The sequence below is a fragment of the Heterocephalus glaber genome, unplaced genomic scaffold (genome assembly GCF_053883595.1).
Source record: "Heterocephalus glaber isolate CG9 unplaced genomic scaffold, H.glaber_assembly_v1.0 deba00000470, whole genome shotgun sequence".
In the NCBI taxonomy this organism is placed as follows: Eukaryota; Metazoa; Chordata; class Mammalia; order Rodentia; family Bathyergidae; genus Heterocephalus; species Heterocephalus glaber.
In genome coordinates this window covers 11,940,330-11,966,280 of record NW_028258145.1, presented here as the reverse complement: position 1 = coordinate 11,966,280, position 25,951 = coordinate 11,940,330, and the positions used below count along the sequence as shown (strand labels likewise).

At 40.1% G+C, this 25,951-nt stretch overlaps 1 protein-coding gene across 13 annotated transcripts in view; it reads right to left on the bottom strand.

The window, feature by feature from the left end:
- Ccdc138 (coiled-coil domain containing 138) overlaps nt 1-25,951 on the bottom strand; it is a 49,471-nt gene that overhangs the window by 2,028 nt on the left and 21,492 nt on the right. For 11 of the 13 annotated variants that reach the window (XM_013072089.3, XM_021258156.2, XM_021258159.2 and 8 more), the window contains 3 exons: nt 25,346-25,538; nt 14,775-14,951; nt 544-682 (listed from right to left, as the gene is read on the bottom strand). In XM_013072089.3, coding sequence (XP_012927543.2) covers nt 544-682; nt 14,775-14,951; nt 25,346-25,538 — 509 coding nt within the window. Of the gene's footprint in view, nt 1-543; nt 683-14,371; nt 14,499-14,774; nt 14,952-25,345; nt 25,539-25,951 lie in introns of those variants that run through there. The other 2 variants (XR_002394803.2, XM_021258157.2) reach the window with 2 other exon arrangements.

The following is a 25,951-nucleotide window of genomic DNA, read 5'->3' as shown; positions in this document are numbered from 1 at the left end:
ACTTCCTTCAGCACATTAATAAGGAATTATAAAATACAACTTATTATCCTTCTGATTTTCACATGTGGCACTAGAGAACTCCAGTGTGTAGTGACCTGTCCTGCTATTGGGTTGGTTGCTAAACCATGGTTTTAGACCCCTGGAGTATAGCTCAGTGGTTGAGTACGTGCCCAGCATGTACTAGTCTCTGGGTTCGATCCCTAGCACCACAAAAAACAAGCAGCCTGCTCTTAGTTTTATATCTTATTACATACTATCTATTGTTAAATATTGGTCTCACATAAGCATTGATATTCACGAATCTTAATTTTCTGTATCTGTAGATTGGAATTTTTGATTTCACAATCAAAGCTGAACTGGTTTAGAATTCATTAAGACTTAAATGATCACAATAAGATATACATCAATAAAGGGCCAGGGATTTAGCTCAGTGGTTCCAGCGCCTGCCTTGCAAGCACAAGGTCCTGAGATCAATCCTCTGTACCAAAAAAAACCAAAACAAGATATACATCAATAAAAATGTTAGAAATAAGAAATTCTTACTTGATTTTGGAAAGTTTCTGGAGAATAATACTGAGCTTTTCTAGGATCTGAAGATCAAGCTTAGGGGTTCGAAGCAGCATGGAACACGTACGAAAAAATAAAGAGTTGCTACAGGCTTCCAGGAAAGGCTGCAGGGCTTCTGCAAAACAAACCACCAAGCTTTTATGTCAGGAGCAGCTAAGAGGGAAACTCAAACAAAACCAGAACTGAAGAGGTGATTTACAAGTATGACCTGGAGTTTCATTCCTTCATACTTAAACTTTGGGGGGGAAATCATCACTTGAAAAATTAAAACATTCACTGGCTATCACTGACTATAACTAAGGAAAGAGGAGATTATTTTCCCTAATGTTAAACTTCTACCAGACAAGATTCATTGGAAATCCATTCAATCTGTGGAGAAGGGAAGGGGTTCTGGGATGGAAGAGAAGGGGAAGTAAAAAGGACCAAGATGCACTGTGTGTATGTACCAATTTCCCACGATGGATGTATTAATTATGTATCACAAACATATACTAACAACATTCTTTAAATCCCACGTTTGAAAAAAAGGATGAAAGTCATTTCTTTAAATAAGCTCATAACTAAGCTCAGTTTAGATAACTGGCAATAAGAATTTTTTTTTTGCAGTTGAAAAACAAAACTCTAAATTTAGGGAGTTTTTAAAAACTAAAAAATTTTGGGCCGGAGATTTAGCTCAGTGGTTTCGCTGCCTGCTGTGCAAGCGCAAGGACCCAAGTTCGATCCCCAGTACCAAAAAAAAAAAAAAAATAAAAACCTAAAAAATTTTTAAATTTTTAAAAATTAATAATTAAAATTAAAAGGCAAAGTTCTAGAAAACAAAACAAGCAAAACAAAAGATATATGTTAAGGCCAAGGATTTAGCTCAGTGGCGCTACACCTGCCTTGCAAGTGCAAGGTCCTGACTTTGATCCCTGGTACCAAAAAAAATATATATATATGCTAAATTTAGAAGGGAAGAGGTGTCCTTTTTAAATATTTCTGCCATAAGACTGATATAATTAAAAGAACTCTTGAAATCAAATTTTAAAAGATATGCACCTAGCAGGCACAGCGCCACTGAGCTAAATGCCTGGCCCAGAATTTGGCTCTTAATAGTGTGCATATCCTTTGATTTAGCAATTCTCCCCACTAAGAATATGTTCAATAGATTTGTGCTCACAAAGGTTTATGAATATGAGCCATAGTTTAAAAGCCCTGTTATGGCCAGGGATTTTTTTTTTTAATGGAGAACAAATTTTATTTTAAAAATAGATCTCAGTAACAATGAAATACCAAAAGCTGGTCATTATAATAGAAAAACAAAAGGTAAGAGGAGTTTGCTTTACTTTTTTTCTGAAAATACAGAATTAACTACCGTAATATACTGCCAACTCTCACTTGTTTTATTGGAATTATTCCTTTTACAGATTATCCAAGGATATTTAAAAATCAGTGGCTTCTGCATGATATTTAGACATACATCTAGATTATTTTTATCTTCAAGTAAATACATTCTCAAGAAATACAAAGGAAATTGGGCACTTGCTTACTTAAGCATATTTAGGAAGATTATGCTTAGGAAATGTACCCAAAGGAATACATAATTTTGCATTACTGTTTCTGTAGATTAAAAAAACTTGTATTCAAAGTACTAGTATCTGAAAGTAAAAATTATACTACTTATGTACAGAGAAAAGACATAACTATATTATTTCCAACCCAAAAAGAAGAGGAAACTTCCAAGGCAATGACAATGGTAATTTACAAAAAGTTTTCTAGCTGCAAAGTGCTAAACAAGCAAGTATTCAAGAAAAACTTCAGGCTGGTACTGATATACCAAGAATGTGATTTGTCACCTGCTGCACAAGCACAAGGACCTGAGTTCGATCCCTGGTACCAAAAAAAAAAAGAATGTGAGAAACAAAAGAAGGTAAAAGCCCTCATCACTATAAAGTCTGTTTTAACTATATTTTACAAAGAAGTGAAAGCAGTGGTTGCAAGACCAGTTAAGGCCAAGTTAGCAACATGCAACTTACCCATCAGTCCACATTTCTCTTCAAACTAGCTAACCATGTATGTTTCATAGTTTCCTCCATACTGCATGTGCTATATAAATTTGATCATATCCATATTTTAGAGAAGGATATCATCTATATCACATCAGTTGTCCATAACACACAACAAATTGAAATTATCCTTTTGTAACAAAATTCTTGATACCTGGCATTCTCTGCAAACCAAAAGCTGACCACAAAGTTATATTTTATTCCTATTAAGTGTTGGTACACGTTCCTTAGGAGATCTTAGCTCATTTTTAGATTTGTGGAAACTGGTGTAATTTACTTTGGGCCAGGGATTTAGCTCAGTGGTTTTGCCGCCTGCTGCGCAAGCGCAAGGACCTGAGTTCAATCCCCAGGACCAAAAAAAAAGAAAAGAAAAAAAGCCCTGTTAGAGCTTTCGTGTGTTTATTACAAAATAACATATAAAAATGATTTTAAAGGTGTGAGTCACTAGTACTGGCAGTTAGAGAAACTTGCAAAGAAAAATGTTAAATCGTGGCCTTTAAAATGGTTTAATTCTTGTAAAAAGCTTCTGGGAAAGCCAAGAGGGTCCCACAGTGAACATGGCCCTTGTTCCAAACACAGATGAAGTCATGTTGCTGTAAAAGACATAAAAACACCGAGCTCTGAATGCTGCTGTTTCACCCTCATGCACAGCCTGAGAGGTCCAATAGTTGGAACTCAGTTTGGGCCTGGAGAGGCCCTGCCTTCAGGAGGTCAGCCTGCTCCCTGCCCCCTTCCTGGCTGCCCTGAGGGCAGCAAACTGCTCTTTCCCACCCTTCCACCAGGAGGGCCTCACGAATCCTGTACCAAAACCCTGGAAACCATGGGCCAAGCAAATCTTTCCTCCTTCCAGCTGTTTTCTCAGGACTTGATCACAGCAATGGAGGCTGACAAACAGCAGCCAGATCCGAAATCATGCTGAGTGTGGTGCACACCAGCAGCAAAGCACCAGATAGTCAGGACCACTCAGTGCAGACAACCATCAGTCTGAGAGAGGATGAACTCGTCCCCTTCACCACAGGTGTCAGCCCAAGTGCAGCCTCCACCTCACTGGAGGTGGAGTCATGCACATGTACATGAGGCATACACATGTACCACAAGTGAGTGAATTTTTTTTTTTGGTACCAGGGATCAAACTCCAGACCTTGCACTTGTGAGGCAGGCCCTGGAACCACCGAACTAAATCCCTGGCCCAAGTGAATCTTAATCTCAAGTCACACACTCTTCTCCTCTTTTTAATTTTTTTTTTTTTTTGGAGATGGGATCATATGTAGTTTACACTGGTCTTAAACTCACTATATAAACTGGCCTCAAACTGGTGGTGATCCTCCTGCCTCAGCCTCCCCAGTGCTGAGATTACAAGTGTGCAACACCACATGCAGCTAACAGAGTTCTTAAAGACTGAAGACTTAGGTTATAGATACAGTACACAATATGCAAGCAGAATTATAAATATATTAATTGAAATTTCAAGCTGCTTCATTAATTATAGTTTCTTATTTTGTATTCTGAGACATGTGGTTCATGTGAATTGTGCAGAAGAGAGTTTACTATGGGATGGCCAACAGAACTGAAATCAGCAGGACAGAACAATTTTAAGTCATAATCAGATCACTGACTGGAGCTTTTGGCACACCTAACAAACCTACGGTCCACACTACTGATATTTTTCATCTAAAAGCCTAAAAGCACACCAAGAAAGTTTGGTTCATATGTGTGCAGACTGCAAAAGCAAGAAAGGTACTTTGAGTTCATGGGGTCTTAGCTGAACAACACACATACATTTGAAGATTATAAAAAGTACCAAATAATTTAATCCCCAGTACTGCAAGAAAAAAAATGAAATAAAATCCTAAACATTACCAAATAAAGTGCAGGTGCTTGCATGACTTCTGTAAGGGAAAAAGCTAGGACCATCCACAGATCTGAATATATCAGTACCTTCAAGCAGTGAAGTCTGTAAAGGTCTTGTAGAAACAAAGCGTTCACTGACTTGGCTCCCATCTCTTTCTGAAAGCTGTGAAACTCGTGAAATAGAGAGAAGCTCTGGGATCCTGGTATGAGTTAGGTCATACGGTTAACACACTTCAGTTTTACCTTTTTTTTTTTTTTGTACTACAATGTTCAAATCAATTACACTTTTTAAGCTCAGAAGAATTTCAATTTGAATTAACTTGGTGTCACAGACTGTGTCTTCTCAAAGTTTGCTTATTCTTTGGGTGACAATCAGGTCACGATGCTGGAACTTCACCCTTGGGCCCAGTGCTTGCCTGAGGGTGGCATCTCCCCAGATCCAATGCTGGAACCCAGCCAGGGACGGTGTAAAGAGGTGAGACCTCGGGGTTGATTTTGTCACCACTGAGGGGTGCAGGGATCAGCTGTCTCCTGACTTCTGGAAGTAGCAGAGACAGTACAGAAAGTCACCAAGCCATCCTGATCCAGCGCTGGGCTGGCACCTGCAGGTGCCAGGACTCAGCCACAGGAGTGCCCCTGGGACTGGAGTGAGGGACAGGTGCACATCAGGGGAGCAACTAAGAGACCACAGGATCACGAAAAATTAGTAACTCGAATGGAGATGCCACAGTGAGTCTAGGGTTGAGAACTGAGTATAACTGCATATAAAGCTGTAAAACTAAAGAAAATAAAACTAGCATGAAGTGAATGTGCAAACTGTGGTCACAAGACAGAATGTAAAAATATCAACTGCAATAATTTAACTTCTAAATCAGAAAGTACAGAAGAGGGGATACAAAGGTAACAGTGCTAAAGTCTCATCTTCTCATCTGGAAGTCAGTCAATGCTGTCTAAAACTGGGCGTTTTATACCAAAAAAAAAGAGTACACTAAAAACAGTTAAAATGAGAAAGAGTACACTAAAAATAGTTACAATGAAAATTTGAGGGTGGGGTCTCCCAGGGAAATCAAGGTGTCCTCTGACTTCTCTGAGGCAACAGCCAATACCTAAAGAACAGCAACACAACCCTGCCAAGTTCCGAATGAACACAGGGAGTCCCTGACTGCCCCCACTTCGGGCTCCTGAGGACAAGCGCTGGGCAGTTGGCCCTCCAGGCTCACAGGACCCTGGCCCAGCCTGGCAACTCACAGATGTGAAAAGCTCATGGTACGTATATCATGGCACAACCAAAAACAGGAAAAATAGTTTTAATCTTATTTCTGAACAGAATGAAGCTAGAGTGAAATTTAAGCCTCAGCCTCTAAATAAGCAAACAAATCCATCAATGTGTGGGCTTTTTCTGGTCGCTGCCCCATCCCACCATCCTGCCTCTGTCAGCACTGTGCTGTTCTGATTACTACAGCTTTGTGTCATGCTTTCAAATCCAGGAGTCTGGTGCCTACAGCTTTGATCTTGCTCAAGATGCCTTTAGGGCTGTTCAGGGTCATCTGTGGCTCTGTACAAACTTCAGGAATGTTTCTTCTATTTCTGTGAAGAATGATAGGGAATTTTGATAAGGACCACAGTGAGTCTGTAGGTTACTTTGGGCAGCCTGGACATTTCAGTGACACTGCTTTTCTTATCCATGAACATCTTTTCACTTATTTGTCCACTTATTCAATTTCTCACATTAATGTTGTGTAGTTTTCATTACACAAGTCTTTCACCTCCTTGGTTAAATTTACTTGGTTTGGGCTGGAGATTTAGCTCAGTGGTTTCACCGCCTGCTGTGCAAGCGCAAGGACCCAAGTTCAATCCCTGGTACCAAAAACAAAAAACAAAACAAAACAAAAAAATAAATAAATAAATTTACTTGGTTTATTTATTTGATGCTATTATGTAAATGGGATTGTTTTCTTAATTTTCTTAAAGCTCCTTTCTCAGATAGTTTGTTAGTACATGGAAATGCTACTGATACTTATAAGTTGATTTGCTATCCTACAACTTCACTGAATTTCCTTACCAGTTCTAACAGGGATATTGGCCTATAGTTTTCAGTTTTTAAATTATAGTTAAATGTGTATAACACAGACTGCCATTTAAAGTACATTGTTCAGTAGTGCTAAGTGCATTTATACTTTTGTGCAGGCCTCACCACCCTCATCCCCAGAACTTTTTAGTCTTTTCAGATCAAAACTATCCTGAGTAAAAATAGGACTCCTCCTTCCCACCCTGGCCCCCTGCAACCTCCCTTCAGACTTCTCTGCACTTGATGCGTGAACATGGACACATGTTCCTTTTATGCCTGTTGTCTCACTTAGGACAGTATCTTCAAGGTGTGTGTCACAGTTTCATTCCTTCCTAAAAGCTGAATAATAACTGTGCGTGGTGTGTTTTATACATTGCACTCTCTCTTGTTGCTGTCAGGATTCTGTCTCTGACTTCTGATGTTTGATTACCATGCTCCTTAGCAGTCATGTTAGTCTGCACTTACTGGTGTGATGACTGGGGGGCAAGGGTCTGGGGCATCCTAGGCAGCCACTGCACTGACATCCATTTTTGTTGAATTTCAGAGTTAAAGAGAGTTGGTAGGAAACAGGGAGGCAGACTGTGGGCATGGGAAGAGGGTATGGGGAAGGAGGGAAGCAGGGAGAAAGGGAGCAAATATGATCAAGATTCAGCATGTTTATTACCAATTCCCCAGGATGAATATAATTATTATGTGTCACAAACATGTACTAATAAAAAATAAAATGAGTATGCAAAATTTTTTGAAAGTATTTTCTTTTAGAAGCCAAATTTTTTAGGAAATAAAACTCCATGATATAGTCTGTTTTTGCTTTCAGTTTGGAATGTGCCAGAAAGTCCAACATAACAGTGCCTTAAATAGGAAAAAATGTTTTTCTATCACTGGAGATGGCCCCTTCCTAGAAATGGTCCAGGTACAAGACAATGGCATCAGAGACTCAGGTTCTCTATTTTCTGCTACAGCAGCCTTAGCTTCATCCTCATGTCTAACTGCCTCATGGTGAAAAGGCTCTAGACAACAGAGCAAGCAAGGGGCAGCCAGAAGCAAGTGCCAATCACATCTGCTCCATAAGAGATGAGGGTCTTATGGTGCCTTATGGTCTTATGGTCAGCTCCAAACTCCTGGGCTCAAAAGATCCTCCTGTCTCAGTTTCCTGTAGCTAGGATCACAGACACATGCTACCACATCAGCTTCCCCTTTTATGAGAAAGACAAAAAAGCTTTTGTAAGAACTCTCAGCAGACTCTGACTTCCACCTTACTGGCCACAAGCATGTCGAGCGTGTGACTGCTCCTGTAGCCAGGAGGGGTGGGGAGAGGTCTTCAGGGTCACAGCCTCTGGAGGATGGGGGGTGAGGCTGAGGGCCCAGCCTTGGCTCTGCTGCAGTCTCTGCTTCAATTACTCACTGAGATCATCTCAATGCTTTGAGTCACGGTATTTGACATAAATTCCCATTTCCTCAGCTTGGTGGAAGGCATTTTAATTTTCAGTTTGAGAAAGAGTACCTGCATACATAATCAGTCTCAGCTATGGCTACTTGGAGTAGGAAGCAAAATGGGGCCTGGGAACTCCCCACCCCCACATGACACTGCTTAACACACACAAAGGCTGGAGTGTGCAACCTGGGAAAATAACTGAAAGTTAATCATTGAAATCGCCCAAGAGAATTATTATCTCAGCACTGCCAACGTTTCCTGAGCACATCCTGTCAGTAAGTCAGCATTACCTTTGGTAAGGATGCTGTCCACACTTAGCTGTCAGCTGTCGCTAACAAGAACATGCTATGCTATTCAAATGCTCAGTACCCAAGTCTATTTCTCAAATACCAGCTATTTTAATCTTTTCAGTATTCTAAGGCAAGAAGTAAGCAGAATAAAATTATGTTTTAAAAAACCTTCCTCAATTCTAATATTAACATGCTATCACATGGGACCAATGTCTTATTTTTAGACAGCCAGGCTTTTATTTCTAGTTCTGATGACTCAAAAGCTACAAATAGCACCATGCAATGTCAACCAAAAACTTCAGTTTCCCATTTCTCAAACTGAATAAGGGTCAATGAATATTAAAAGAACAAAAACAAAAAGTGACAGTGTGAAATGTCATGCAGGTGGTCTCTAAACCCCCACTGCAGAAACATGTCCCAAGGTTGTCAAGACTTCTGCCCCTCTCTGGAGAAGACATCAGGGTTCAGGGACCAGGGACAGCTCTGGACAGGACTGGTGTCCTCACTGGACTCTACACAGCGCCCAGCTGCTGTTCTCTCAGGCTCCACTCCCGTTCCTCCTCCTACATCTCCACTCCTGGGAATCCCCGATGTTTCCCTTTTCTTCTTCTCTAACCTGAGACGCAGCAAGTGCGCCTCATTTCCAGCTCTGGAACCCTTCCTTCCCAGGGAAGCTTCTGTCTTGGCTCCATTCATATTTCCTGAAAGATAATGTGTTTATATCCCCCCCCCACCTAACAGTCCTAGCCATGTGACAGTATACAAGTCACTTTCTCAGAGCCGCTGGCTCCTCACATATCAGACAATAAACCAAGCAGCTAAAACATCAGGGCACTTCTCAACCCTGGGACTTGGTGCCATCTTTGTATCAGCAGTATTGTATAACTCCCCTTTATTATCCTAACATATCCATAAACAACAGAACCTAGTCACACTTACTGTCAATCAACACAATGCCATATTTATAACATGAAGAACAAATGACAAGAAAAGGGATTTTGACACAGTAATATTATCTCAGGCTGTCTATGCTTAGGGACAAGCATGTTATACAATATAATGAAGGTGTCAGACCTTGCACCTGTCCTCAGAATCACCAGAAAACCACAGGGTTGCATGCACCCCTTGGGACTGACAGAACTCACACCCTAAATGAGAAGAAAAACTGAAAGGCCAGTGTAGTGGCTGGATGATGAGCCCCAAAATATTCATCACTGGACCTGTATTACCTTTTGTGCCAAAAGCTGTGCTGACATGACTAAGGATTTCAACGTGGGGAGATTGTCCTAGTTCATCTGCCTATGCCCAAACACAGTCACAAGTGTCCTTATTCACAAAAGAAGCAGAAGGAAGGATGTTGGCCAAAAGCCCTGGACTCTCCTCACTCCATAAACACTGACACAACAATTATCCACTCAATCCACTTTGTAGGAAATCCCTAAATCTCAGGAGGCTTCTGAACCCCAGCTGGGTGTAAAGTCAGATACCTGGGAAATCCAGCCAATCCTAGCGTCTCCTCAGGAAGGAAGGGAGGGAGGAGGTGCATGTGCATCCAACATCCCAGCTGCCTCAGAGACTAGCCTGAGAACTAGATCTCAAGGTGACAGGACCCAGGGAACTCCAGCTGCCCCACGTGACCTGAGCATTCAGTCACCAGGGCCACCTACCCCAGCCCAGAAAAGCCCCCCACCCCACTCCCAGGAGGGCAAGAGGTGACTTGTGCTGCGGAACTGGTCTCAGAGCGGCGAGAGCAGCCTCCAGGGACACCACAAAAAAGCAAGCAGGGGGCTGGTGGGAGAGTCCAGGGTGACAGGTGGACACACTTGTCACCCAAGGGCATGCACTTGCAGAATCCCTAATGGCAGGTGAACCAGGAGTGTCCCAGGAGAACAGGTCAGTGGTGCAGCCACTCTAATGCGCAGGCAGTCAAGAGGGATGAAAACAGGCAAACAGCTCCCCCAAAGAAGGAAAATATCAGCCACCAGAAGCAACCCCAAGGGAATGGAAATGTATGATCTACCTGACAGAATTCAAATAATCCACAAGCTCTGAATGGACGAACTGACCTCTGCATAAGGTCACATGCAGAAGCCCTGAATTAGCAGAGACTAAGAGCAATTTATTCATCAAGGTCAATCTCCCTAAATAAATGGATTGTAACAGAAGAAAGTATGTACTAGTATAAGAAGATCTTTAAAATGTAGTCCCAACAATAACAAATACCATGCTACAATTCTTATAAAAAGAAAAAAAATGGGAGAAAAAATGAGACAGACTGGTGGTGCCCACCAGGGACAGAAAGGAAGACTTCCTTTTTGCACCTTTGAAATTATGAGCTATGTGAATGGGTTACTTTTTTAAAGCACACACAATTTTGGTTTTTTAAAAAGTCCTTAAATAGGGCTGGGGATTTAGCTCAGTGGTTCCGGCACCTGCCGCACAAGCGCAGTCCTGAGTTCGATCCCTGGCACCAAAAAAAAAAAAGTCCTTAAATAGCCAGAGAACTCTAATTGTTTTGAAAATATAAACAATGTATCCATTATCTATATTTAATTATTTGATTTCTCAGTTTTTCCTACCACACTACTTGGCACGTGAAGCTTTATTCCTTGTCACACTCAGTGTGTATTTGGTTTGGTTTGGTCCACAAGACATCAGAACACATTCCCTCAATACAGGCTGGGACACAAACCCACCCCTGATGGAAGTCATGCTCACACTACAGTGTCACAGAGGGAGGCTGCAAGGAAGCCCCACGTCAGACAGAGGACACAACACTGCCTCAGGGCCTGCATGGCCCCCAGCAGAGCTATAGACCAGGCCTCGTGGACATGGGCTCACCTAAGTGGTTGTGGTTGTGAGGTCTGGGGGGCCAGGCCAGGCTGTGTGGGGCACTCTGTGCCCCATGCCACACACCCGAGTGGCCAGCCAAGTGCTCCTTGAGAGCTCTTCTGTGCTGGGACAAATGCTTCAATTCAATTTTCTTATTGAATTTCATAAAAACGTCACACAAGAGTCAATCATTAAAAATTACAATAAATGATGGTAAAGGAACATAAAATAATATTAAGCAACAATTAAAAATAAAAGCTATGCAGAAATATTAAAATGTTCTCAAAACAGCACATTCAACAAACAAGAGTAGAAAGGAGTTCTCTACACAAAATTTCCATCTTCTCCCACCATGTTGTAAGAAAAGAAAAAGCTAACCACCATCACAAAAATGACTCATGGCATAACAGGAGGAAGCAAATATCCACAGGAATAAATGAGTTGACTCTTGGATTTGCTTTTTGGGGATTTTCTTTTAAAATTGGAAATAAAAATACCATTTTTGGTGTCCACCATGATTTTCTGACACATGTACACATTATGGGACAGTTTATCATTTTTTCCAGTGGGATAATAACTTTCAAGTATACAATACATTGTTGCTAACTACAGTCACCATGTTACACAACAGACATCATAAATTTATTCCTCTCAACTGAAACTTTGTATTCTTTGACTAACATTTTCTTAAGGTCCCCCATTCTTTGCCACTTTGTAGTTTCGCAAATTTATTATTTTTATAGTACAAATAAACTTTACTTTCTTTTTTTTGATACTGGGGATCGAACTCGGGTCCTTGTGCCTACGCAGCAGGCGGTGAAACCACTGAGCTAAATCCCAGACCCAAACTTTACTTTTTAAAAAGCCCACCACTTTTTAAAAAGCCCAAACACACCACTGCCATTCACATAAACAGGATCTCTTACCTAGATAATTCAGTTTCAAGGGCACAGAAAAGAATAAAGAACACAAACATAAATCCTTCTATTTAAATTAAGTCTGACAAGAAAAGGGAAAGTATTCTTTGTAACAAAGAAAGGCTCAGATTCTTACCAAGCTAAACCCAGGTAAGTGATTTATAACTTTCAACCACTAACAGGAAGAAAAGAAACCGTAAAGTCAATGTCTAAACGCAACACCACTGAGTTAGGACATGATGTATACCCACACCGCAAATAGATACCGGCACAAGCCCTCAATCTGAGAAAATTAGGCTCCTAACATGTATCTTGAGATGAATCAAGACGCAGATATTAATTTATTCAAAGAAATGTATCTGGGCAGCTTTCAAAGTGCAGCAGCTGAGCAGATGGATGTGGGACAGAAAGGATTACTCTGCCAGCCACAGAGGCCATGGGATGACAGCACCAGGGGTGACAGCCACTGCACTCAGAATCTGGGGAGAGACCACTGGTTCTGTTCCATCATGCTCCACAAAATACCAATAAAAATAGTAGAAAATATACAAAACACCAGTCTAAACATTTGGTTGTTAGTAGACATAACCAAGAGAGACCCCACAGGCTTCCCAGCTCTCATCTCCCAAGGCTGGGCACAAGGCCACAATACCCACAAACAAGCTCTATGGGGATTCAGCCTCAGCTTTGTCCTTTATCTTACAGAACAGTGTGTGAGAATTATGTGAACAGTGAAGAGAGTTTCCAATCTCAAACCCACAAACACTGAACAAAATGAAACACCGACAGCTAAGGAAGCAAATGTTCACTCTGTTGAGGATCCATCCCTTCACTACATGTCCCAAGGACCAGCTCCAGACACTGGATCTGTGGCTAGAACACATGGGAATACATCACGCAGATTCACAAGCTCTGGTTGGGTATCAGAGGGTACCCGGCCTGGCCTTCCCCATCACTGTCAGTTCTGAAGTGGACCTGTTTCCTCTGTCCCAGTCTGGAGCAATGGTGGGCAAATGAAGAAGCCCAACCACCCACAGGTGAACCTAATAGTTTCTCCAAGTATGGACAGCAGAGCCAGAGTCCCTGCACCAGCACCTTAACTATGTCATTAAATTACAAACTGGTGCCTGGGTTCACAAACTTGATTCTTTCCATGATTCTGGTCACAAACTGAGTTGGATGAAAACCAAATGGTAAAGTTCAATATTGACCTTACGGGGAAATGTGATTTGTTCTTATGTAGTCTAGTTTTCGAACAGAATCATGGAGAGAATTGAGTTCATGAACTGAGGTACCACTGTATTTAGTTTTCCTTCAACTACAAGGAGAATAAGTTAACTTCTGCTAGCATGTTCAGAAAGATCTGCTTCTGATAGACATTTGTGTCTGGTAGGAATTTTGTTTCCTCATTAAAAAGCAAATTTCTAAAGAACATGATAGAAACCTAGTCACTTAAACAAGTAATCTTTGGGCTGGGCTTGTAGCTCAGAGGTGCCATGCCTGCCTTACAAGCTCAAGGTCTTGAGTTCAATCCCCAGTACCAAAAAAAGAGTAATCTTTAAAATTTTCTGTTCTACTCCTCACATTAGTAACTGAGGTACCAAGTTCCAAGATCCCTCACCCAAGCAGCCAGACCCGCATCTGAACCACCAGTCCAAAAGCCGAACATATTGATAAAACATCCGACGACATTTGATACTTGGAGCTGGAGAAAACACTGAACTGGAAAACCTAGTCACAGAGCCACAGTGGAGTGAGCCTGAAGTCCAGAGTCAGAGACCTGGCTTTCCATCTCAGTTTGGCCTCTGTCCAGCTGTGGGGTTCCTGGAAAATTGCCTAATTTTTCTAGGCCTCAGTTTCCCTATCAGCCTCCTACACAGGATGTTGAGAAAAAAACCAACACCACAGAGAGGAGTGAGTTGAGAATGTAGCCCCAGCCCCAAAGCATCTAGTCGGCAGCACACTGCACTCTGCACATAGCACCAGGAGCTGCGCAGCTCAGGCACTGACTGGCAAGTTCAACAGTAGCTTTCAACTCGGGTGTCCACTGTTGCAAGGCACCTTTTATTTTCAGAAGTGTTGTAGAGGGAAGAGGGAACAGAGAGGAGGAAAGACTACAAATGAAAAAGAATTATGTAAGCAACATGGCCATGTGCTCCAAGTGGAGAGGGTGGAAGAGCAATGGTGATGGCAGCAAACAGAAGCAAATCATAACACCCTGTGTGCAGCCTACACCTTCCTGTGCCAAACAAGAGCCATTTACATCAAGTGACAAGAAATCGCCAGGCCAACATAAACACCAAAAAGAAAAAATCCCATGGACCCCAAAATATCACAAATACGAGCTGCAGAGATTAGCCACATACACAGCTCAAGTGTCTCCAAAATGATGTATGAATGAAGAGGCACAACAGGAACACATCTCTGTCATCACTGTCACTCAGGCGGAAATATATTAGGTGTCTTCACTCCCTCGAGCAAACAGAGAACATCCTGGGACAGAAGAAAACAGAAAGAGGCTCACACAGGCTCCCTGCAGCATGCTCACATAACAAGGACCACAGAAAACTACTGGTAATGAGAATCTGGACAGAGTTCCATTTTTAACTTGGAGATGGCATTGACAACTCAATTACACAACTGCCAAAGTATTTTTAGGCATCTGAATTATAAAAACTGGTTGTGTCTGACACATGGCATTACACACTCTGATCAAACGAGGTTAGGAAAATCATCCCACTTTCATTTCCTCACACAATCGAAACTTACTGGACTCTACCGTCATCTGCAGCAAACTGTCCATGACATTGGAGAGAAGGCCCTTGCTGGATATTCGCAGATGCCCTAAAATCACTGGAACTGCTTGATGCTCCAGAAACAAGGCTTTCCCTTCATCTGTCTTCAAGTCCAAGCAAAGGGAGTCAAACGCCTGGGCCAGGTAATCAGCTGGAAAACAATGGGAAGCCGCCTGTTTGTCAGTGATCAGCTTGGTATCAGAAACAGGTGGAGGAGAACACTGTCACTGAGTCAAAATTAAGGAGAGCAAAGATTCATGGCAGGTCACCAGCTAAACTTAGATTCACTCCCCTAACTCGTTAGAACCAGATGGGGAAGGGGAGAGGTATCACACTATGATACAGTAAATTTCATTTAGAATTTCTGTATTCTAGCACTAAAATAACAAATAAGTCCATTTCTTATAGCAACAAAGAAAATGATTAATATTAAATACCATGAGTATTTTCCATATTTGATAATACATGCTTCCAAATATTTAAACAGCATTGTATTCCTCTATTTCCAACAGTTTCTAAGATTGTATTTTTTGTTATTGCTGCTTTCTAAATAACTATTTCAAAATGTAACTTTATACAAACTAAGTGATATTAAGCAAGAATTTCTGACTCATTCTAAAGAGGAAACATCGGGCCACTCAGAGACAACCTCAGGAGATGGGATGCACTCTGGTGCGCTGCCTTCTGTGACAGATGGCATTAAGGGTGGAGTGAGGCTTTAGCAAAGATGGTGCAGCGATGGCACGGGGATCCTCTCACAGATGTGCCACAGGTGATGAGGAGCCTCAGAGTCAGGACTGAGACAGTGAAGTAAGCAGAATCCCTGTCACTGTGCCCATCAGGGAGCAGCCAAGCTACACCATCACAAACATCACTATCACTACCAAAAGGCAGCTGGAGTTTGTGCTTTGAAATGTAAAACCTCCTTCAAACTCCCTCCCTAGGGATGACACATTGTAATGCTGAGCACAGAGCGCTGTCCCCAGAGAAAGTCTGGGAGCACCTGGTGATGCACTGGAGTCCAGAGGGTCCTGCTTGAGGCCACCAGCCTCCCAGCCTGCAGCTGTATTGGTGATACAAATGATAAGGAAATGGTTAAAAATGGACTCACTCAGAATGAGACACTGAGAGGAATGGTGGCAAATTAGAATGAAGAGATTCTAAGAAAGACTTGCACTCATGGGTCTGCTTACAGTCCCTCCATTTTCATGTTTGGCAGAACTCAGGTCAAGGAACACCAACATTACCACACTTAATTTTGCAATTAAAATAAATAAATAAATACATAAACATCGCAAATGTACACCAAGTTAAGCAAAGTTGCTAGAGTCTGTTCAGATTTGGCTTATTTAGAAATACATCTTTGTTTTTTTTGGTTTTGGTACCAGGGATCGAACTCGGATCCTTCCACTTGCAAGGCAGGAGGTGGAACCACTGAGCTAAATCCCCGGCCCTCTTTGTTTTTTAAACCAGGTGTGGTAGTGCACACCTGTAATCTCAGAACTCTGGGAGATTGAGACAGAAAAGCTGCAAGTTTGTGTAAAACTTAGTCTCAACATAAAAAAAGGGTGGGGATGTGGTTCACTAAAAAAGGTTAGCTCAGTGGTTCTGCCACCTGCCTCACAAGGACAAGGTCCCGAGTCTGATCCCCGGTCCCCCCCTCCAAAAAAAAAAGGCCCTAGGTTCAATCCCCAGTACTGCATTTATTTATTTATTTTCTTGTAGTCTTCTAGGCAGAAGACTAGAATATGAATCCTGAACTTTTTACAGAAACAAAAGTTTTATCACAGTTACATTACACCTAATTACTTATTACTAATTACAAATTACTTATTAATTTATATCATTGGTAAGGTTTTAGGTTGAATGCTGTATTTCTTTTTTTTTAAGTTTGCAAGCTAAAGATAATGTCCCTTAATAGTTTTTGGTTAGTTTTTGAACAAATGACCTTATCTTTCAGAGATAAATCAAATATGTCCTCATTTTAATTTTGCTAATAGTGAAATTTTCTAAAAATAAAACCAATTTAACTTCCAAAAGAATATTTTAAGTCTGTTATCAATTATAACCAAAAATTACTTCTTTTTATAAATATACTATAATACTGGGTTTTTTAAAAAGTTCCTGACATTCAAATGTATTCTTACTCTTCACTAAAAGTCAATCTATTGATCTTAATCAGTATGAAATAGGGCTTTTCATTATTTCATCTACATGGTAGATTTAAAGGATGATCAGATTCTCTCTGCCCCTGGAGCCTGGGCTCACCTCCTACTGGCTGGAAAGTTCAGTGGGACTGGCCTCTAGTCAGAAGCCCATGGTTGGGGGGCCCATGGTCAGGAGCCCAGCTACAGGAACTTGCAGTAAAAGAGCCTGTGATCAGGAGCCCAGCTGCAGAAATCTGTGGTCATGGAGCCTGTGATAAGGAGCCCATGGTCAGGAGCCCATGGTTGGGAGCCCTATGTCCACCCAGCCTGTGCCCGAGAAGACAGGCCAGCCACAAACAACTGTAAGCTGGTAAATAAAATGCTTGTTGTTTTATGACTTTTAATTGTTTGATAGCTTATCATACAGCAATAGACAGCTACTGCAGACCTTAATTAAGAGATCTTAATTTCAGTCCTAACTCTTAAAAAGTAAATGTTATGAACAATAATGTATACTGATAATGGTAGCAGCTAGCTTATTAAGAGTTATTATACATCAAACCTCTGCTAAACCTTTATAGGAATTCTCTTGTTTAATCCTCAAAAAGCAAAATTCTAGTAGAAACAGCAAAGAGCCCTGCCCAGAATCACAGGACTCGTGGTAAAGCAGAGTGAAATGTGTTTTCAACTACAGAGTTGAAGTTCTCAACTATTACACTGTATTGGCTTCCTACCAAATCAAAATGTCTTGATGTCTAAGAACATTTCTCTAGGCCTGAAACCCAAGTCCACACCTTAAAAATACATAAATCTTTGTAAGTTGAGGGCAAACTCCCAAGTAGGGCAGGGCAGAATTAGCTCTAATCACACATTTATAAAGAGCAGCATATATTTAATTACATCTAGAAGAAACCTGTCGCTAAACCAAATAACTTTATCAGCTAAGATTCCCATGGCCCCTTTCAACAATTACTTCAAAATTTAACTCACAGACTAGTGTGCATACTGAGCATTCATGTAATCTCCATGTCTGCACACTTACACTGTTAACAACATGGACACTGTACCATCCCCAAGGATGCTGTGATGGACCAGTGTCCGGGCAACAGACCCCTGGATCCACTACACTCATCTCTTGTGGAAACACCTCCTTTACCCTCTGGGGACAGATCTGAGCTGGCCGAGCACAGAGGCGCACACAGACAAAGCACTCAGGGTTGGGATGGCTCCTGCCCTTCAAGACTCCAGCACTGCTTCTGTCAATTCTTTTCCCTCATTATTACAAAGAGCACCTTAACACTTTGAACTTTTTCCTTTTTGAGTTATTTCCTTGCAATAAATTCCATTAAAGGCTATGATGCATTACAGTGGAAGCCATGAGGATAATGCTCTTCAGAAAGGGCTGCAATTCACATGACAATGACAGCCGTCTCCTCAGCCACCCCCCACTTAGGATGAATAACTATACCAACAACACTCAACTGAAGACCAGAGTCAATTATGCATTTGTGCACTGAGGTGAAAGGTAAAATAAAGGTGTATATTTCTAAATATGATAAAATTAAAATATAGTCTGATTTTTCAATTTCTATTTCCTATCTTGAATTTAAAATTACATAAGATACAAGCACTTTTCAGAAATAACCACCACCACCAAAAAAACCTCATTAAAGCCTGTTAGAGGCTGTCTATCTTCTCATGAAAGCTTTTCTCAAAAGGCTACAGGATAGAGAAATGCTTAAATTGGTTTTATACCAAAACCTTGTCTCAAAGAATAAAAAAAGGCTGGAGATGTAGCTCAATACAAAGGCTCCGGGGTTCAATCCCTGTTAGTACCAAACACACACACACACACACACACACACACACACACACACACACACATACACACACACACACACACACACACACACACACATACACACACACACACACACACACACACACACACACACAGGCATCTTTAGCTGAAAAGAAATTTAAATTTTTAAACATTAAAATAACTTAGGAATTGGACAAAAAATAAATGAGACCATAGGCCATAAAGTAAGAAGGATGAGCAAGAGATACTACGTGACCTCAGGGTGGAGACTGTCTATTGCTGATGATCACCCAAAGTCCATGGATTAACCTTGGATGAGGTCAGTCCCCTTAATCCAATCACATGGGGCCCCACTTCCAAGCTCTAAACTGAGATCAACCCTCAATACCGGAGTCTTTGGGGCGCTTCATAAATTACAGACTAAGCAAGAAATTCAGGAAGCATTAAACAGATATTATTTAACTAAATAAATTAAAACATTAGTCTGGCAAAACCAACCACAAATGTAACATACTGGAAAAATTTGTATCAAATATGAGAGACAGAGGGTCTATATTATTTTTTTAAGTAACAAAAAAGAGAAGTCATCCAATACAAAAAAGACTGAATATATGAACAGAAAATTTACATTAGAGAAAATTCAAATTACACACACAAAAATACGAAAACATGGTCAAACTCACCAGATGTCAACAGGATGTGAATAAAAATCATATAAACCATGTTTTTCCTTAGGGAGATTGCCAAACATTAAAACAGCAATAACACTGAGATCTGGAATGGGTGTTTTATGAAACTGCATGATTGATACAGCTGCAAGGATACAATAGCTACAATCTTTTTGAGAAAGAATTTGGAAATGTTTGTTACAATTAAAATGCAGCCAGGCATGGTGGCACATGCCTATAATCCCAGCATTTGGGAGGCTAAGGCAGGAAGACTGCAATGAGTTCGAGATCAGCCTGAGCTACATAGTGCATTCAAGGCCAGCCTGAATTGCATGGTGAGACATTGTCTCAAAAAGCAAAAACAAAATAAATTAAAAAATAAAATTAAAATGCACATGTTCTTTCATATATCTAAACTTGGTAAATTTACTGTAATGTAAAAAGTTCCAACATATGAGATATACCTCGGGAAATATGTCATTATTTGTAGTGGTAAATATAGGAAACAAAGAGCTGGGTTAAATACCAGTTGGCTAAGAAGCAAATGAAACTAACCAGAATCAAGGATTGCATCTATATGTATGGACCTACAAGTTAAAAAAATAAATTTGTAATTAAAAGACAAAGTGCACAGGTGTAAATACAGTACACAGGTGTGTCTCAAGAACCCAGAGGATGGAGATACCCCCAAAAGGTAGGATTACAGGTCCCATTTGACCCAGCTATTCCCCCGCTGGGTATCTTCCCAAAAGAATAAAAACATCATACCACAGTGATATATGCATACCCACGTTTATAGCGGCACAGTCTGTAATAGCTAAATCTTGGAAACAGCTCAAATGCCCATCAACTGGTGACTGGATAAAGATGTGGGTTTTTTTTATAAAATGGAGTACTACTCAGCCAAAAAGAAGGATAAACCAGAGATATTTATAGTTAAATGGATGCACATTGAGGAGATACTCTTAAGTGAAATAAATAAGACACACATGTGTAAATACCAAATAGTTTCTCTGGTGTGAGAAACTGAAACTGTAAATAAGGATCAAAATGTATAACAGAGCTAGGGATTTAGCTCAGTGGTGTCAACACCTGCCTCACAAGTGCAAGGTCCTAGGTTTGATCCCCAGTACAAAAAAAAAAAAATGTATATTAGATAATGTGAAATAGGAAGAAAAGGTCCAAAGGGGAAGGGGAAGGGGAAGGGGAAGTGGGAGGGGCAGGGGGAAAGAAAGGAAAAAATATGAGAACAGAAAAAGACTGAAACAAAATCTTTGTAAATAGGGAGGGATGGAGGGGTTGAAGGGAGGACAGGGGAATAGGGAAAAAAATAAGACTCAAGATATATCATGTAAAGGTACAAATTCCCAATGATGAATGTGATCATATTGTATACCTAAAATGTACCAATAAATTTAATGAATTTAAAAAAAGAACACAGAGGAAGCTGTAGAGGATGTAAAATAGGCTGCTAATTATATACCTTAGGGACTCCTGGAGAATACTGCACACTTTTTTTCATTTATAAGTAACAGCATTAAATCTCATTAGTATGTGCATGTAAGCTGTTTTTTAGCTTTAGCAAAGTCTAATTACATAAACACCTCATACATTTAAAGTACATATTGGAGAGTTTTGATGCCTGTGAACCTGTACCCATAACCACCCTCAAAACTTCCACATGCCTTCTGGGATCTCTCCCACCAATACCACTCCTGCCCCCAGCATCATTTAAGGTTTCCGGCATTATGGGCTATGTGCATTTTCTGCCATTACAGTGGACCCTTCACTTATGAACTCCATTCATTCAAGAGGCCTGGTTGTAACACAAGTTGGTCAATTGAAGGCTCAGGCTCCTCCACACACCCTTCAAAGTCTCTCTTCTGTATACAGGAAGATCTCAGTGTCCTTAAAGAGACATTGGCCCAGGATTTTTCAATCAACCCCACACAGAAAAGGATATTATAATGTTCCTTCCAGAACTCGTTCAGGGTAAAATTTGTATCTGAGACCATCTGGAAGCACAAGTGGCCAGCATTTGGGTTGTAACTCAAGACTCTGTTTGTAAGTTAAAACTAAAGTTCCAGTCATAATCCAACTTGTTGTACGTCAGGCCAGTCATAACTCAAGGGTCCACTCTATAGGCTATTTTGCTTTCTGCTATTTAGAGGTTAATTTTGCGTTTTCTAGAATTTTATGTAAATGCAGTCATATACCAGATGCATTGGTTATCCAGTATTTTCACTTGGCACCCATATTGAGACCCATCCATGTTGTTGCATGGTATCAACAATCTTTCTCTGTCTTTTTTTTTTTTTTTTTTTTGGTAACGGGGATCGAACTTGGGACCTTGCACTTGCGAGGCAGGGGGCAGAATCACTGAGCTAAATCCCTGGCCTAACAATGTTTCGTCTTGTTGCTGAACAGTATCCGTTGTGTGGCTCTAACACCATCCATTTATTCTCCATCTACTTTTTGATGGACATTTTGGTTTTCAGTTTACAAGCAGAGCTGCTGTGAACAAGTCTTTCTTAAAGCACATGCTTGTTTCCCTTGGGAAACACACAGGAGTGAAATGGATGACCAGCTCTTCACATACATGCTTAATATTTAAGAAACTGTTGACTGTCCTCTAAGGCATCTTATCATTTCATAGCCCACCCCAGTGAGGAGGAGTCCAGGGGCTTCCGACTCTAAGATATTTCCAATAGCACGCCCACGGCTCACAACAGAGTCACCCTGGCTTCAGCCTGCCACTTCTTGAGGAACAGTGATGTTGAACATCTTGACATGTGTGTCTGCTCTTCACAAGCGTCTTCCATGAGGGTTCTGTTCATATCTTCCCCCTTTTACTGGGTTGTCTTCTAATTGAATTGTAAGAGTATTTCACATTCTAGTTAAGCCTTTTCTCAGATACACGATTTGCAAGTGTCTCTCAGTCTACGACTTAAATTTTCATTTTCATAAAAATGTCTTAAAAAAACAAAAATTTAAATGTTGATGAAGTCCACTTTATATTTTTCTAGTCATAAATGTGCTCTATGTCAGAAAAATTTGCCAAATCCAAGGTCATTAAATAGTCTTGGATATTTACTTCTACAGGTTTTATAGTTTCAGCTCAATTATGTTTGCAGTCTAAATTGGAGATAATTTTTATATGTGTCATAAGAGTTGAGGCTCCTTTTATCTTTTTTCCTGCATCTGGATGTACCATTAACCCAGCATCATTTGCAGAAAGGAATATCCTTTTCCTACTGAACTGTCTGGGGATCTCACTGAGAATAAATTGGCCATAAATGTGTGGACCATTTTTGGACTATCTAGTCTGCCCTACTGACATCTATCTTCACATCAAGAACAAACTATTTTGAAGGCAGGTAGTGTGTCACACAATCAAAATGTCTAGGTTTTTTTCAAAGTTGTTTTGGGTATTCTAAGTCCACATATGGCTTAATCATGTGCACTTAAAAAGAATGTGTGTTCTGTTGTTGGCAGGTGAATTCTCCTATAAACAGATGAAGCTAGTTGACAGCATTGCTCACATCTATTAACAATTTACTCTCTCCTTATTTATTCTGTTAATTACTGAGGAATGTGAAACTTCTTAGCAAAATTGTAGACTTGTCTTTTTTTTCAGTGTTATCATTTCAGCTTCATGTTATTAGGTACATAAAGGATTGTGATGTTCTCTTGACAACCTGGCCACTAATCATTATGAGATGACCCTCTTTATCTTACAGTCTTTGTCTAAAATTTACTTTGACTAATATTAGTATAGTGACTCTACTTTTTTATTAGTATTAGTATTAATAGAGTATATGCTTTTTACTAGTATTAATAGAGACCATTCATTTACTTCTAATCAATTTGTCTGTACATTTAAAATGGGTTTCTTGTAGGCAGCATTTAGTTAGGTCATCCACTCAGACAAGTTCTGCACTATAAGGTATTTATTATTTCTCCTGTGTTGTCATAACTACACCTTTTTCTTTTATTGGTTGTTTTAGGTTTTACAGATAAACACCTTTAAAAATTTTACTCCTTTTCAATATTTATACATTTTTTCATATAGATGATCAGAATGTCCGCTACTCTACTGCAAAAAGTGATGACAGAGAACACCTGATACCCTCCTGTTTTATTTGTCCATTTCAAACAAGTATCCTTTGTTGCATTTTTTGACTCTTTATCAAGAATGAATACTATGTTTTATCAAATGATGTTGCAATATATGTTGATATAAATTTTGAATATTTTTCTTAAATGATTAATGGCTAAGAATTTTTCTGGTACTAATGTGGCTTTGAGTTGCTGATATCAATCATTTGGATCTCTCGTTGGATATGTTCTTTTTTAAAAATGTGTGGCTATGGGCTGGGGATTTAGCTGTGGTGCCACTGCCTGCCTTGCAAGCACAAGGTCCCAAGTTTGATCCCCAATACCAAAAAAAAAAAAATCAAATAAAAAATAAAAAATGTGTGGCTATGAACTATAGGCTAAAACCCTATTTATCTCTGTGTGTGTGTTTGTGTGTGTAAACACATAAATTTCTGAAATAGGCCAGGCACAGTGGCCCACTACAGTAATCCCAGCAACTTCGAAGGCTGTAACAAGAGGATCACAAGTTTGAGGGCTGCTTGGGCAATCTAGTGAGACTGTCTCAAATATTTTAAAAAGAAAAAAAAATTTTTTTTCTGAAATAGGTGTGTGGTGACTTTATTTTGGGCTAACAGTGCCTTTTCATAAATGACCTTTCAGTTACCATCCAGTCTATTACTACAATTCTGAGAACCATAAGCATAAAGAAGTAGTATAACCAAGAAGGCAGAATTAAGGTTTATTTTCATCGGTGAGTTCCATGTCATCAGGAGTGACTAAATAGAGCATCCTTTGAATAAAGTAGTCAAATTATACTATTATTTGAGACAGGGTCTAGCTATGTAGTTCAGGCTGAGCTTTAACTCACTGCATAGTCCAGACTGGCCTCAAACTCATGGAAATCCTCCTGCTTCAGCCTCCTGAGTGCTGAGATTACAATGGTATGCTACCATGCTCAGTTGTCTCTTTCTACTTTAAAAACACCTAACAAAAAACCATTCTGAGTCATATAATTTAGCAAACAGGGAAGACATAAAGATGGTATATTTATTGGTTGCCTATACCAGCATCACTCACTTTAACTAAAATTCTCGTAAATAATTCAGAAGATAATTAGTTATAGCTACATATTAAAAATACATTAACTATTATAAACTGTAGTTGAAGAATTCCTTCTAATTGATTCATTTCCTTATTTCCTCTTACAGGCCAAGCACTATGCTAGGTGCAGAGGGGACACAATGGTAAACAAGTTCTTCTCCTTGGTAAACACAAACTAGTGCAGGGCTGACAAACTTTTCTGGTAAAGGGCCAGATAGTAATTTCATAGGCTTTGGAGCCATACAGTCTTTGCTGCCAGTATTCAACTTCGCTATAAGGCAAAAAGTGTCAAAGACAAGCACTATATACCAAATGAGCATGGCTGTGGGAGGGAAATTTATATACAAAACACAGGCGGGCAGGATATATCCCATGGGCCACAATCTGCTGACCCGTTCTCTAGTGGAAAATTATAAACTCAACAGCAATTTCATTTTACATGGCAAATGCAAGGAGAGCTGTAACAAAGCAAAGCAAAGTGTGCTTCAAGAACATAAACCCAGTCAATCAACCTCGAGTTCCAGGAGGAGGCCAGCATTTACCACAGACCTTACTGTCTCAAAATCACAACTTGCCGCCATTATAGAATGACTCAAAACCCCACTGAGGAAATATACAACACTTTTGACTAGAAAAGAATTGCTCTTTTATATAGTACTCTCCAAGCTATTCACCAAAAATTATTCTACAACCACACCTGAAAGCTTACCTTGAGTGACTGTTTTGAGAACAATTAAAGTTGATAAAAATCGCAATGGTAAATGGGAACTCTTAAAAAAAGCAGCTGTCTTTGGTTTATTCTCCACAGAACGCTCTGAAGAATTATCCTGAACTCCTTTAATTACCACGCCTTTAAATATGTCTTCACCCAATCGCCGCAATGTTGATGTCATAGTTGAATGCTGTTAACAGTAAGTACAATCTTGGTCTATTTTTATGCATGTTCAGAAAATACCTATCTTAAATACAATAAAATATATAAACTAAAAGTGCATTTTTTTGTTAATCAAAATGATAAAATGGAACTGCAAAATATGCAAGATTGGAACATGAGAATTTGATAACTTTTAAAAAATGAAGTATGACTTCATAGTAAGAACCACAGATCAATCACACTGTATTTCCAGCACACAGGTGGCCACCCATGCTCAGCTGACCACTGGCAGCCAGTGGTGTCAGGTGCGTCTCACTATGCCTGCTCATCAAGCAGCCAGCGGAGCCTCCTGCTTCTGCTCACTGACTACCAGTGTCCCTTCTAATTCGGCACACTTTTTTATTCAAAAGAATAAAAAATTACATTAGAATGCCAGAGGAT